The sequence below is a fragment of the Elgaria multicarinata genome, chromosome 10 (assembly GCF_023053635.1).
Source record: "Elgaria multicarinata webbii isolate HBS135686 ecotype San Diego chromosome 10, rElgMul1.1.pri, whole genome shotgun sequence".
NCBI lineage: Eukaryota > Metazoa > Chordata > Lepidosauria > Squamata > Anguidae > Elgaria > Elgaria multicarinata.
In genome coordinates this window covers 72126788-72142433 of record NC_086180.1, presented here as the reverse complement: position 1 = coordinate 72142433, position 15646 = coordinate 72126788, and the positions used below count along the sequence as shown (strand labels likewise).

The 15646-nt window shown below is 42.1% G+C and overlaps 1 protein-coding gene across 1 annotated transcript; it reads right to left on the bottom strand.

Annotated features, from left to right (window-relative positions):
• Positions 1–8533: 8533 nt before the first annotated feature.
• Positions 8534–15237, bottom strand: MFAP3L (microfibril associated protein 3 like). The gene is made up of 3 exons (XM_063135860.1): positions 15071–15237; positions 14031–14440; positions 8534–10309 (listed from the first exon to the last, which is right to left on the bottom strand). Exons 2-3 carry the CDS (start codon positions 14311–14313, stop codon positions 9444–9446), a joined length of 1149 nt encoding a protein of 382 aa, XP_062991930.1. The 5' UTR covers positions 14314–14440; positions 15071–15237; the 3' UTR covers positions 8534–9443.
• Positions 15238–15646: the final 409 nt, after the last annotated feature.

The window sequence follows — 15646 nt, the reverse complement described above, 5'->3', positions numbered from 1 at the left end:
AGTTAAATCATTTGGGCTCTGAGGCTGAAGGGCGTGGAAACACTATTCCCATGTTTATACTGTACCTTCTAATTTGGCGGGTGAAAGACCTGGATTGGAACCAGGATGAGAACAAGCCAGAATCTTAAACCTGCTGGGTCATAATGGGAAACTCTGACTAATTAACCCAGAAAATATTGAATAATAGCATGCTGAGAAGGGAAGAGAGAAAAGATGCTGCAGGATGGAGTACACGGGCACATATCTTAGGCATGTCTTGGGTTAACCAGGCTTTTGTGTTCATGGCATGGTGGTTTCAACCTGAGGCACCTTATGTTATTCTCAAAAGTCATGTAAATGCAGCAGTTTCATCATAAGCATGGCAATTTCATAGAAGAAGGTACTTCTACCTATAGGAATCTTCTCAGGCCCAGCATCAGCATCGGGCATTTTAGAATAGGTGCTGGGGCCTAAGGGCCCTGACAGGGCCCACAGCTGATGTCTACTTGGGGCCACTGGGTCCAGTCACCATTTAAATTTCCCCCAATGTCCCCAGTGTACAGTGTTGCTCTGGGGACACTTCGGGAAACATAAATGGAAGCTAGACTCATCGGCCCTGTGCCACTACGGCCAGGCAAGCCCACTATAATCTATTAACTGAAAAGGCCCCCCTACCAAAGGACACTTTGCCTAAGGCCTCCTCAAGCCTAGAGACAGTTCTGAGCCTGCTGTATGATCTGGCTTTCAATTGCCTCTGTACAGCGCTGGCATCAATTGTAGGCATGGTTGGGCACCTGCCTGGCCCCTACAACCCAGCAGGGGCCCACTGAGAAGAGCTCCCTGGAGTTGCTCTTCCAATTCACCATGGCAACCTGGTTGTTCACCTGCCTCTCGCTCTGCCCCAGACAATGGTGGTGGTGACAAGGAGCAGCAGCAGATGCCATGGCCTACATGCTCACTGGCTCTCTGGCTGTTGAGCAATCAAGTGGTCACAATGATGAGAAAGAGGATGAGGAGCAACAGCAGCCAGTGATAATGACATTGGGAATGTAAACTCACTGAGGGAGGGGGCCCATTGAGGGTGTCTTGCCCAAGGGCCCTCAAGAATCTGGAGCCAGCACTGCCACTGTATTATGCCTTTAAAATGCTTTCAGGCTGTGTTCCAGTCAAGATGAAACCATTGAGGGCTGGTTCATCTGGTTAGAAATGTAGAAATACCATCTATGCATGGCCACGCACGCTCACATCATATGTACTCAGGCCATATACATGTGTGCCTGGTATTCACAGCCCTCTCACCTCCAAAATGGGTGAACACACTACTTTGTAATTGCTATAATAGCTGCTGGTTTGAACTTGAGACCCACTGCAGACAGGGATTAAAAATTAAGTGCTTTCATGGCACGCTGCTTTCAGTGGGAGAGAGCTATGCCCTAAAAGTGCTTAACTTTGGCTAGATCATACACTCCGACTACGAGCTTTATCACATCCACGTTATACTGTGCAATCACTGTGAATTGCGTGCAAAGGACTCTGAAATTTTCCAGCTTATAATCTGTTTTTATTGTGAAGTCCTCCCATGCATCCTGCTTTAATTGCGCTTCTTAACCCAAAGAAGTGCAATATTTTGCTACTAGTTTTCGAGCGTATCATTTGTTGTTTTCCGAGCGGCCACTGGGGCGCAGGAGCAGGATTTGAAGAAAAATTAAACAAATGCTTACATCTGCGTAATCTTTAAAGAGAAAGACATCAAAATTGGCACAGTAATAGATATTAAGGAGAGAGCTTTAAGCATACCAAATTTGAATCGGATTGGGTCATCCGTTGATTTAATGATTTTTTTACATTTCCCCCCTTAAACCCATTTCCTGGTATGCAAAGGATCTAGCCGCCTGGTAGCAACAACAACAATGGCGAAAGCTTAGCGCTGTAGGGGATAATTCAAGGGAAACAGGTGCGTGGGATGAAGCTCACTACGTGAACCGGCCTATGGCTTCGAGTGGTTTCAACGTAAACCTTTTTATCCACTTTTAAAAGTGCCCCCTTTCCCTCTCTTTTAAAGCGGCACATACTTTATGCCCTTGTCCAACAAAAACTGGCCTCTGTTTGTGCTTAAACAGACTCCTCATTGGATTAATGTGTAAGAAGTAGATCTGAGATCAGTAGGTTTAACGAGTGTGACTGCCTGATTTACAAAGATGCCTTTATTGAATGAGTGTGGATCGAGTCTCACAGGAAACATTAGGGAATGCAGGCCGTGGTGGTGAACTTACTTCTCTATTCTATCCACATCTCTCTGATCATAAGTCATCCGTGATGGAAATCAATGATCTTTGTATTCTGACAGCTTTTCTTACTGTTCCCAGAAACTCAAGAGGGCATTTAAAATTTTAAGCACTCCCTCTCACGCACAGCTTGTTTATATATTATGTGCTGCCCCATTCATTTGCAGAATGCTTTCAGTGCCAAATCTTAGCTTGGCACTTGTGAAACCTTCTCTTTTCGCACCCCAGAAAACAAGTGCTTCTCAGCCTCTCTGGGCCACTAATTATTCTCAGCAATCCCATGGCATAGAGGTGATCTGGAATAAGACAAGCAAAGAAGTCCTTGGCATTTGTGCCTATTTCTATGGTGACTATATAGACTGGAAATAATAATAGCTTATAATGCTTCTTCCATGGGAGAAGAGCCAGCTTGTGTTTACTTCATCAATGTGACACAACTCTAACTAGAGATGGGAGGCCTCTCTATTTTCTCATGGTTTTATAATTTACACATTGTTATTTTTAGGTTTTCTTGTTTTCTTATTCTACCCTCGTCTAACAAATGCATTTTGGAGCCAATAAAGGAATCCTAAATCCGGCCACAAAGAAAAAACACCTTCAAGGAAACAGAACTTCATTCAATGCTGTAGTGCAGTAAAGGGGGGGGGGCAGAAGTCCTTGTATACATTGAGAGCCCTATTGCAAGACTAGAGAGAAAAATATTAAGAGATTCATGGTCCAGTGCTAAGAGTTGCAGGACTAGATTCATGTTTTGAATTGGGTGTACCAAAAGATCACTCAGAGATGTCATGGTACGTTGGTACAAACGTTTAGCGATCGATACAAATACTGTAAGATGATAGGCCCCATATTTCATAGAACCTTCAGATCTTGTGATGGAATGCCTTCCCCAACCTGTTGGACTCCCATCAATCCTAGCTAGCAAGGTAAGTGGCCAGGAATGCTGGGAGCTGAAGTCCACAACTTCTGGAGGGCACCAGGTTGGGAAAGGCTGTTGTAGACCATCATTATATTTCAGTGGTGTACCAATTTTTGTTTCCTCCCCTGGGTGTGGGCAGTGGGATGAAGGGTACTTCCAAGCCCTATTTGGATGTTTTAAACCCCCACGGGAGATGGTAAATGGTTGCTTCCAGCCCATCAGCCAGACAGCTTTCTCTCTCCTAGCATTCTGAACGGGCCCTCCCAGTTTTACTTTCCTGATGTACAAACAAGAAAACTAATCACAGTTTTGTATCTGGTCAAGAGGCCAGGGCTCCTGCAGCTTTAACTGTTGTGATGAAGAGGGAATTTCACCAGGTGCTGCATGCCTACAAATGACACACACACCCAATTCAAAGTTTCCAATCAAGTCTATACAAGCTGGATCATCCTATTTTACAAACGTACACATAGTTTGCAGTTTGTGGCTGTAAACTAGAAAATCAAAACATGTTCAGCTCTTAAAGTCAAGACACTGTAATTACACTTTTTTGCAGCAAAATATTCATGTCTGTTACATTTATCTTTAAATGATGATGACATTAGCTTCAGTGCAAACAGTTTCTTTGTAGTTAGGAAACTCTACATTCTATGACCCTGGGTTAGCAGCTCATAAATATTATTTTACCAGGATAACCTAGGTAATTATTGGTAACACTTTAACATTTAATACACTTGTTTGAGATGCCGTCTATGTGCTGCCATAGGGTACAAAAACCTGAAGATATATTACATTACACAATATTTGAATTATGAAAAAGTAGAGTGACAAAGCCACAAATTCTCTTGGTATACTAGATCCATGGTTAACAATTAGGCAGATACTGACATCTTAAATTGCAGCCTCTGTAAGATATGCTGAAAACTATACTTACACCAAAATGGCATGAACTTAAAGCTGCAAGGTCACGGTAGAGTGGGGAAAATGGGTAAGGTCCTTCAAGAAATGAATTTCTGTTTAGGACTGAACTAGCATAAGAACATTCATGGAAGTATCGTAAGAACTAGAGCCTCTTGCATCTGAGATTAGACAAAGTGATGCTATGTGTTTACACCATAATCCAGTGAATTGCTTGTGCAGTTGTCTTTACCACGACATACAAAGGGCACTCCCACACATATGCAGGGCTCTTCCTTGGCTCTCAGCCCAAGAACACAATCCAGAGCCCTGCAACTTTAGGCTGAGAGCCTACAAAGATTCATGCAAATGTGGAAAAGAGCAGTCCATACTACAGGAAAGTTTTGCTTTCTGGATTTGCTGTGACGACACTGACAAAAATACATATCCAGCTATTCAGTTTGGGCAGTCACTATGATTACTTTCAGATACATCTCTGTTTTCACTGAATTGTAACTATATATATATATATATATATATATATATATATATATATATATTGCATTTCATTGCCATTTAACTCCAGTTTAGGTACCCCTCCCACCCCATCTTCTTGTCCCTGCGTACATTTTCCTGCCAACTGAGGATATCACTTCATGCATCTGATGAAGTGGACTCTAGTCCACAAAAGTTTATGCCATATTAAATTTGCTGATATTTAAGGCGTTATGAGTCTCTTTGTCGTTTGAACTTGTGATTCAGATTACACAATGCTGCATAAAACAAATAAAAAGTTCAAACTATGTGTGCAGTTCCCCCCAATTTCCATAGGAATCTTGGCTTTCCATTGCAAGCTTGTCAGGACAGCAACTTTTACAATTCTGAAGCTTTTATGACAACTCATTGTCAGTGCATATCAAGTATTGAATACAATTTATATTAAAAGGGTTGCCTACGAAAAGTAGCAGGTAATAAAGAGCAACCATGCTTGTTATGAACGGACAATTACATTATTATGTATTTCAATTACTCTTACATAAAGCCAAAATTTTAATTCATGGTTTCCTACAAAAATGGAATTTTCTTATAACTTCACATTGAAAACGTATGAGAGAAAATAAAATTGGAAGGCTGTCGTCCTGCATTCAGTGGGTTGTATTAATCTTAGTGCTACATAGAGTAATCCCATTGAAATGAATGAGACTTCAGTTAGACTAACATGGATACAACTCAGTATATCCCACTGTCTTCAATAAAACTTAAGGGTGTAAGCAGGTGTAGGGTTGCAGACTGCTAGTTTGCATGGTTGCTGCAGGCCACCATGGCTTATTTAAGCCATGGGAGTTTGCAACGTGTGCCGGCAGCCATTGTGAATATTCCGGCTATGGGGATGGGTGGGTACTGCATCTTTTTGTCCAAACCTGGCAAGGGGATGGGGTGGGGGTTGTTGCTGTGGTTAACAAACAACAACAACCCATGGGCTATTTATGGGCAGGGGGTGGTTTGTTGTGCTGGGTTTGGATGCCATAAGCTGTGGCAGCTGCCTGTTGTGGCTTGAATATTCACTATGCCTACCAGCATGCTCTGCAACCTATCGTGACTTAAATAAGCCATAGTGTGCAGTGGCAATTATGTGATCCGGCCCATATCTTTAGACAAATTAATGTTTAAACATACTTGGTGAAAGCGATAAAGGAATGTTCACAAACTTTTGACATCAGTCCTGTGAAAACAGCAGCTCTAAAGTGGTGTTTTAGCTGAGCCAGGATGTTTGTGTCTATCCAGTAGGGCCGACCTGCCTTTGAAAAGGTTCCCAACATCCTATATCATAAAATCATTTTGGCAAAATATTACTTGCCATGCAGCACTTTCGGGTGTACAAAGTAATTTGGTGGTCCTTTAGAACCCGTTTATAGTATATATTTGATATAGTATATATTTGTGGTTCATATTAGCACTTTGAGGATTTTACATTTTTGGCCAATTGTGATGAACTGAACCAAGGTTTGGAAAAGGAAGGACACTCATATGCCAGGTGCTTCCAGATGAGGCTTTTATAGTACAATCGTTGTGCCTCTTTCATGGAATTTAATGGGGGTTCCAGACAACGTAGTCTTCCACTTGTAACCCTCCCATATTTTCTCACTGCTTGTTCCATTTTTTTTTCTTTTCACAAAAAAGCTGTCAATGAGAGAAAGAGCTCGTGAAGTTGTTCACCCCTGAAACAGACTATTTGCTAGGGGTTATTTACATAGATTTCAGCAAATGACTCCAGATTAAGTGGTTTCAGAAAATACAGCCCAAGAGTGAAATTAACAGGACTCAAGGATTGAATCCTTACTAAATGAATGGCAGGAGAAAAAGGTGACAGCAAAGATGAAAAGAATAAGTTTTGACTTAACTTTTAATCAAGTTAACCTATTTCCTTTTCTTACTCAAGTTTTTCCTTTTCCACATAGTGTTATAGAAAATATTTAACATTCCTGGACTAATGTATAATAGGCTTCTTTTCTGAGTTTATGGTAAGTGCAAAGGTTCTACTTAGATCTATATATTCCTGAGTAGTGGAAGCAATGAAATCGATATCCAACTGTTAAAACTGTTCATGCACTTTGTGATGACTTCAGAAATGCTTTTCTATTTCAAAAATTAGTTGCTTGGTTTCTTGTTTCACACATTTTAGTAGCCAATGAAGTTATTTTGCATATTTTTTGGGAAATGGTGAGTGTACAAATTTGGAACTCTTAGCATCAGCAGAGAAAATTCGGTATGTAAGTTCCCCCTTCTCCTCCTCTTTTCTCTAGCTTAAGTATAATTAGTCCTAAATGACTTGCAACAACAACAACAATAACAATGACAGGCTAGTTGAAACAAGCATGTTCTCCAGAAGAAAGGTTGCAACGTCTGATACTTTTTAATTCAGAATGTACAGCTCTCTCCACCCCCTCTTGCAGCAGCCGCAGAAAGAACTGCCCTGGGTGCTTCCCAAAGTCACAAAAGTGGCCTCGGAGAGGTCTACAAGGGGGCATTCTGATGGGTGGGGAGAGGCCAGGATATGATGTTCCCTATGGCCTCACGAGCCCCAGTCCCACGAAGACTCTAGACAGGCTCAGGAGCCCATCTACGGGAAAATGTACAAACAGGAGGATGGGGAGGTGAAAATTGCCTCTGTTGCTCCCACCACCCTATTGGCAGGGTATTTGATCCTCAGAAGCTTCCAATAATGGACGCAACCGTCTAACGAGGGCACGGCCCATAGGATTACGCCGTAAAGGAGTAGGCATGACAGAGGTGTATAAAATGATGCATGGTGGGAGAAAGAGGATAGAGAAAAGCTTTTCTCCCTCTGTCATACTAGAACCTGGGTGAATGGTGAGAGATTTAAGACAGAAGGAAATACTTCTTCACATAGTTAAACGATGGAATTTGCTGCCACGAAGTGATGATGGCCAACACTTAGCTGGCTTTACAAGGGGATTGGAGAAATTCCTGATGGCTACTGGTCATAATGGCTATATGCTCCTTCCAGATCAGAGGCACTATGACTCTGAATACCAGTTGCCCAGAAACAACTGTAGGTGAGGACTATTAGCAAAAATGGGAGGAGATTGCCCTCATGTCCTGCTTGTGGGCTTCCCATATGCATCTAGTTGGCCACTGTGGAAAACAGAGCCACTGGAAGGGCTCTTATGTTTTTAAAAGGAGGGAGAGCAAGATCACAAGATGTTTTATATGAACGTCCCAATGCATTACTCTCTTTTTAAATTGCTTATTTAGGGCTTGTATTAAAGTATGTACATAGCTGCCTGGCTATTTAAGAGTTAATGTAGAAATATCCTCTAGAGCCATACTAAGGCCATAGCTAGACCTAAGGTTTAACCCTGGATCGTCCAGGGGTCAAACCTGTTCATCTAGGTGACACACAGGGGATCCAGTGCTCAGGCAGGGGCGAACCCTGGATGATCCCAGGATAAACCTTAGGTCTAGCTGTGGCCTTTGATGGCTGTCTGTGCTATAGTGATTGGAGCCTCTGGGTCTAAGACATATATTGTAAATAATAAGATACAAACCAGATCATGATCATTATCTCCTGAATGACTGAAACTTCAATGTGTTCACATCTATTTACATGGTGAAGTTATTTTATCTCCACCAGATCAAGTACATTTCTTAGTACTTGCTCAGTGCCAGGCTGACCGTAAATGCCAGTGCAAATTTACATCCACTGACTTCACAGAGGCCTAATGGCTTCTTTCCACAAAAACACGTTAAGCAAATGATTCCGTTTCCCCCCCTAATTACAGATTGTAAGTGCTATTCCCATAATAATTGCAACAGACCACAGGGTCACCTGCATTCATAACTCATTAAAATTAAATGATACTTTGCAAAGCTGGGAAGGGTTCCCATCACTTTGACAGCTGTATAGAAAAGGGAATATGGGCAGGTGCAGTTTGTCTTCACCTGTAGAAATTCGCTCGTCTACAGAAGAAGCCCTTTCCTCCTTTGCATGTGGCCATTGTCACGAGTAGGTAGCTGTGCTCCAGACTGCAACTACTTTTCATATGTGGTTTTCTGGCTAGAGAAAACAACAACTTCCTCTTCCAACTGAAACAGATGACCTGTGTATCCTTTGTGTGAAAGGACATGTTCTTTTGTGTCTGTTTTTACTTTCAAGGAGAAAAAGAAGGACAATGGGCATTTCCTCATCCCGATGCACTGAATACAGATTGTCTTGCACCAAATGAAATAAATGGATTTGGCCATTCTTTTAGCCCTCTACTGCAACTCAGCACAGGCAATTTGTAAATGGCATCCTGCAAGACCTACGGCAATGCTCCCTCTTGAGCAATGCTTCAAACTCATGGGAGCAGATGTCACAAGGATATGCAATGGAGCAAGTGACAGAGCAAAGTGAAAAACAGCTTCTTTCCTCAGCTTATGTAAAATGGCAATATTTCAACCATAGGACTGGGAACAATTATTCCACTGACTTCAGCAGCCCTGCTCTGAAATCAGTCTTCGGAACGACAGCTTAGAAGTCCTGTTTCGAAGCACTACACATGATTTCCAGCTACCCCATTGCAAGCAAGGGTTCTCTGAGGTAAACATTTTGTGAGCTAAATAATTAAAAAAAAATCAACCAAAAAGACTACTTAAATATCACCCCAATACCAAGTGTTCTGTCAAATCTGCTGGGTAAACTTAAGTTAAATCATGAGGAAGAAAGTGCCAAGGAATCCACACACGTGCTTTTGCTGTGACACTCTTCAGGTAAGGCTTACTGGCAAAGACATCTTTTTTTGTTTTCAAAGAGCGCTTCACCTAATTTTCTTGCTATGCATAGATTTGCAGAGAAACAATCATAAATGGCTTTCATAAACAGTACATGTGTCCTGGTGTGTTCCCAGACTTGTCTCAGTAGGGCTGAGCTCAGCAGAAGGCTCTGAGTCCAGCTCAGGAGGTGGCGCCGGGGCCGTCTCTTCCTCTCCCGTCTCTTCTTTAAGATCTAGTTGTATGCTCTCTTGTGATTGGTCATCGACACAGTCCCTTTCAGTCAACGGGTGAACAGATACTTTGATCGCAATCTTGAGTGGCGGCTCGTGCAGAGAAGACGCATCCGAGTCAGCAGTGAGAGAGTCTCTGCGCTTTAGGGGATTGGGCATCATGTACATCTGCTCCACATCAGTGGTCTCCTGTCCTTCAGCTGACTGCCGTACAAAGTTCTGTCCTTGTTCCTCTAGTCCCACCACCTCCATGATTTCTTCCATTATAGTCCTGCAGTTCATAATGAGCGGGGGCAATGGGACACTTCTGGCTAGCTCTTCAATATAGCGGGCAAACTCCATTGTCTTGAACTGTGTTACTTTGGCAAGCTCAAGAGTTTTTGCTGAGGTGATGATTGGGATGCGTTTAGCAATCTCAAAAGCTTTTTGCAGTTTTTCTGCCCCTTCTGTCCGAAAGAATTCATTGATAGCTTTCTCTGTCTTTTTCAGGTGGCTGCTCATCATGCACAGCCTAGTAATGTTTAAGATCAAAACAATGGTGAACGCGACAAGGCATACAATCATATAGTAGATACCCATATCTCCAGAGGTAAAGACAACCCTCAGAGTCACTGTATTATTCACATGGCCATAGATGTTAGAAGCAACACATGTGTATTTTCCTCGATCCTCAAATGTCACACTAGTAATATTTAGGTGTCCATTGTCAAGAATCCACTTTCCTGTTGGAAAGAAAGCAGAAATGATCAGTACAATATATTTGCTGAGCTTAAGCGATAGTGGGGAATTTATTATCACAACCATGCATCCTTTTTCAGAGGACCACATACTGGATGCATTGACACTGTCCACACAGAACTTATAATAATCTGTATTGGAAAAAGATCCAATATTTGAGCAGACTTGGCCATTAACTAGATCTAGCCAATATCCCAAACTGCTCCCTACAGAATTGCCACAGATGATTTGCCAAATATTGCTTGATTATAAATCTGGGTGTGTTTCCAGGGAAAAACATCCCACAAGTCTTTCTGGCTGATTAAATTGTGTACTCTGCCGGTAATTCTAAACTCATCTGACCTGCAATTTAAACATCAATATTTTTGTGCAAGTGAATAGAATTTAAGTGGTTGTAAGCAAGCTGAAAAATAACCTATTCTTTTAAATAATGGATGTGTGGGGAAAAATTGGCTGCAATTTAGCACAGAGTTTGATAGGCTTAAGCCCAATGAAAGCAATAGGCTCACGTGAACCAAAACACCACTTTGGATTTTCAAAGGATTTTTAGACTTGTTAGGTAAGGACTATGGGCATGAAAAGAATGACGTACTGGGGGAGGAGAGCTGCTTAAATAATAATAATAATAATAATAATAATAAATTATTTCTTACCCACCTCTCCATTATGATCGAGGCGGGGAACAACAGTAAATATAAAATACATAAAACTGAATTAAAACATAATATACATTGTTAAAAACATCCTAAAAACATTCTAAAACATCTTACAATTCCCCTGGATAGGCCTACCAGAAGAGATCAGTCTTGATAGCTTTCTTGAATGCTAATAGACTGTCACGTTGATGAGTCTCCTCCGGCAGGCCATTCCACAGACTGGGAACAGCAGAAGAGAAGGTCCTCTGGGTAATACCTGTCAGCCTAACTTTGATTGACTGGAGTAAACCCTTCCCAGAGGACCTGAGTGTGTGGGGCAGATTGTATGGGAGAAGGCGATCCTGCAGGTAACCTGGACCCAAACCATGTAGGGCTTTAAAGGTGATAACCAACACTTTATACTTCACTCGGAAACTAATTGGCAGCCAGTGAAGAGATTTTAAAACTGGTGTAATATGGTCACCCCTAGGTGTACCGGTGCCATATTTTGAACTAGTTGAAGTTTCCGTACTAGGCACAAAGGTAGCCCTAGGTAGAGTGCATTGCAGAAGTCGAGCCTTGAAGTTACCTGCGTGTGCACTACCGTCTTCAGGTCTTCCGACTCTAGGAAGGGGCGCAGCTGGCCAGAACATAGGAAGCACCTTTATACTAGGGCAGACTATTTGTCCATCTAGGCTAGTATTGTCTTCTCAGGCTGGAAGCAGTTCTCTAGCAGAGATATTTCTCCTCAGTTGTAACCGGATTCTTTTAGGGACACAGAAACTGCCATATGCCAACTCAAATCATTAGTCCATCTAGTTCATTATTGTCTACACTGGCTGGCAGCACCTGTTCAGAGTTTCACCCAGAATTCTTTCCTGGAGATTTCAGGGTTTGAACTGCATACAAAGCTTGTGCTCTACCACTACCCCCTCCCCTAATCCCTTAATGCCAGAAATCCCAACATCAAAGTCTGGCTTAGTGTCTTGATTCCAAGCCCTGTCCCCAAGATGTGAGACGATAAAGAGGTCTGCCATGCAATCCACAAAGCTTTATTCAGTAAATAGATGTCTCTTCACACCTGAAAGGAGTGTGAAGGCTAAGAGCTATCTTCTAAGCGTAATTAGCCTAGCAAAGCAAGGCACTTGCCTATCAACTAAGTTGACAGTTTCCCCTCCCGCAGTGCTCAACAGGCTTTTACTTCACGGAGGGTCTTCCAAGTGAAGCCTCTGCCAAGTGGCCAACCTAGAGGACTCTGCAGTGGACTCTGGGGTCTGTCAACACCAATGTTCCCTCTGAGTTCCTGGGGGTGGGGGTGATCTCTGAGCCTGAGTGTCCTGTCCGATAAGCTCCTGGAAAGATTCCACTTTCACTCCTGGACAGTCTTGGAGAATCTCCTCCCCTGCTTCCTGTCTTGATTGGTTTATGTCTCCTTCTTCTTCAGCCTCTGAGTCCAACTGCTCTGAAAGCCTGTCTCCCCACACTAGGGAGAATAGGCCTGATCCTGACACTTAGGGGAATTAGATGGTGGGTGGGTGGGATTGGGAGCAGGGAGGCAACCATTGCCACACAGCTTGGTGCTTCCAATGGCAAAGGCATTACCACGTTCCACACCTCCAGTCAACTCACCTTGCAATCCACAAAGCCTCCCACCCATCACAGTGAGAGGTACTTTGCTAGAGTAACGTCACTGCAAATTGCAGGTCCTTTGAAAATCAGTGCTCTGAGGAACCCAGCAGTATCCTTCAGACTGTAGCAGAATCATTCAAAAGTACAAAAGCCTGTGCTGTATTGCCTCCCACACTGTTTCTGAAATTCCATTTTCCACAGTTCAGCTTGATCCTTTCTTTGCCTTCAAACTCAAAATGTGTAAACATAATTCTGCCATACATAGTTAGCTGCACAGAAAACAAAGAGAGAAAATAACATGCCCTGCCAGGACCCCCAGGAAAGATGCCTCTGGGAAGCCCACAAGTAGGACATGAAGGCAATAATTCTCTCCCACAATCGTTCTTCATCAGCTAGTATTCAGCTGCACCTTGCTTTTGAACGTGGATATTGTACATAGCCATCATGGAAAGTAATCTTTGAAAGACCCATCTTCCAGAAGTATGGCTAGTCCCCCCCCCCCCCCCCCCCGTAAAGGCATCTAAGCTGATGACCATCACCACATTTTGTGGCAATGAGTTCCATAAATTAATTATGCATTTCGTAAAGAAGTACTTCCTTCTGTCTTGTCCCAAATTTCAAGCCAATCAGCTTCATTGGATGAATTCTAATATTATGAGTAAGAAAAATGTCTTTCTATCCACTTTCCAAACTTCTATCAGGCCCCCTCCTTTGCTGCCTTTTTCTAAACTAAGAAGCTCCAAATATTGTAGCTTTCCCTTGCAGGGATGCTTCTCCAGGCCCTGCTATCATCATCCTGGTTGCTCTTTTCTACACCCTTTTCAACTCTATAATTTCCTTTTCAAGGACCAAACTACAGAGGATGTGAAACATATGGAGGAGAAACTGATCAGAACCATGGCCGCAGCGAGTGGGATGAGCTTAAAAACAAAAATCAAAAATTGCCTCTTTGAAGGTGCTTCTTACATTAGGAGGGAAACTCCTGTTCCTCAGATGCATTAGGAGAAACAAGATGAGCAACAGCAGTAGCCAGGATTCAACCTGACTTTGGTTTGGGTTGTAACTGGCAAATTCTTTCTCACTTGCCCCCATATTTTTTGTTCATGCTAGAAGTATCAAGGGGGCATTGGGTTGTCTCTTCTGCTGAGATCCCCTTTCTCAGAGTTCTCTGTAGTGTCCAGAGAAGCCAGGGAAGGGGATATTTGTGGTCAGTAGCAATAGTCATCAGAGGAAGTGAGTAGTTGCCCTTCACAACCTGTTAGGCAGATCTGTGAAGCCCTGGATAAATGAACACAAATAAATGTACAGCTCTTTGTGATCCAAGTTAAAATGTGACATAATAATTGCAATATCTCATGTATGCCTTACGCACATGCTACTTTTTGTACTGTTTTAGCTCTATAATTGCATATCATGAATGAAAAATCTCTCCAAACTATACCTCTGTCCTCATCTTCCTTCACCAAATGGCCATTGGAGTTATACCACTTGTACTCTGGGACCGGATGGCCTTCAACGTTGCAGTCAATCAAGGCACCGTAACCTTCTTTGACTATAATGTGATCAATTCTGGAGATTACCACAGGCACAGATCCTAAGAGCATGTTAGTGTGGTTTAAAGTGCTATTAGTGACATCTTCAGCAGTTGTCAAAGCTGCTAGTAAGACGAAAAGGTGTATAGTAGTCCAATAGAACAAAAGGAGGTGGCTGTTGAACATGTTCATCTGTCTTCGGTGTTCTGCTGAGCAAAGTTAATGTTGGACCAGGAATTGTGTAATACAAAGTCCTGAACAAGCAACTGGGAATATTAACCTTGATCCATGAAACTTCAAGAGCCAAGGAAATAAAACCCTGCAAAATAAAACAAGTTAAATCAGCAAATGTCTATGAGGGTGTGGGAGCAAATCATTGACTTAGCAATGCTCATTTATGCCAATAACAAACAGAACTTGCACCATGCTCATTTACACCAATGATAAGTCTTGAAAGCTAACATTTCAGTGTTCTAGTTTGCTGCTAATGATATCACAATTCCTTAAAACACATGTATATTTAATTAGTTTTTCAGTCTAATTTTATAACAGAAAATACATTTTGTACAAATTAATCAATGTACTCATTTAAATTTAATAAAGAAAATACAGTAAATGAAATAATCCTCACTTCCAATTAAAAAAAAAACTATAAATGGGAAAAGGAAAGATGTGTTTTCGAACTGTTGACATGGCTGGTTCAGTTCTACAAGACTCACTTAAGCCATCAATTCCATTGAAATCAATAGAACAGCATGTAGGAGTAAGGATAATTACTGTGAGAATAATTAATGTCTTTAAGCAATCCAATTATACCCAAATGCTTAAGCACATATGTGAAAGTATCTTGGGTTTAGCAGAGACTGCTGGAGAGGGGGGCAATGCAAAAACACACATGCATACATAATTTTTGTACACATGGCAGAATGTGTCTAAGGGCATAGCTTACAATTCAGGCAGAATCCAGAAACCCATTTTAATTTAATTTTGCAGTCAATTCTCTACCAAAAAGCTTTCCAGTGGAGGTGTAATGAATGGCTGTGGTCTCATTAGCTTCAGAATTTTGTTATGTTCCACTAAATAAGTGTAACGTGGCTATGATATGATATGATTAATACAGCAACAAATATATCCATAGTTACATAATCTTAGTCAATGCAGTAGATACTTATTCATAAAGAACTCAGCACTGTCCTGTTCCCGTTGCTGAAAAAGAAAGGGAACTGACAAGTTGGGCTTCATTAAAAAGGGGCACTGAATCTCAATATATAGATGAAGGGAAAATAACTCTGGCCCTTTCTACAGCTAAGGATTATCCCAGGAAAATGGAGGGATCATCCCTGCCTGCTCCTGGGATCCCCTGTGTGCCATTTGGATGCACAGGGATGATCCTGGGATGATCCCGGGGAAAAAGGCAGGTGTAGAAACGGCCTCAGTGGTAGAGCACTGCTTTGCATGTAAAGGATCCGAGATTCAATCTCTGCCATGACCAGTTAAAGGATCTGGATCCCCGAGAGTTGAGTTG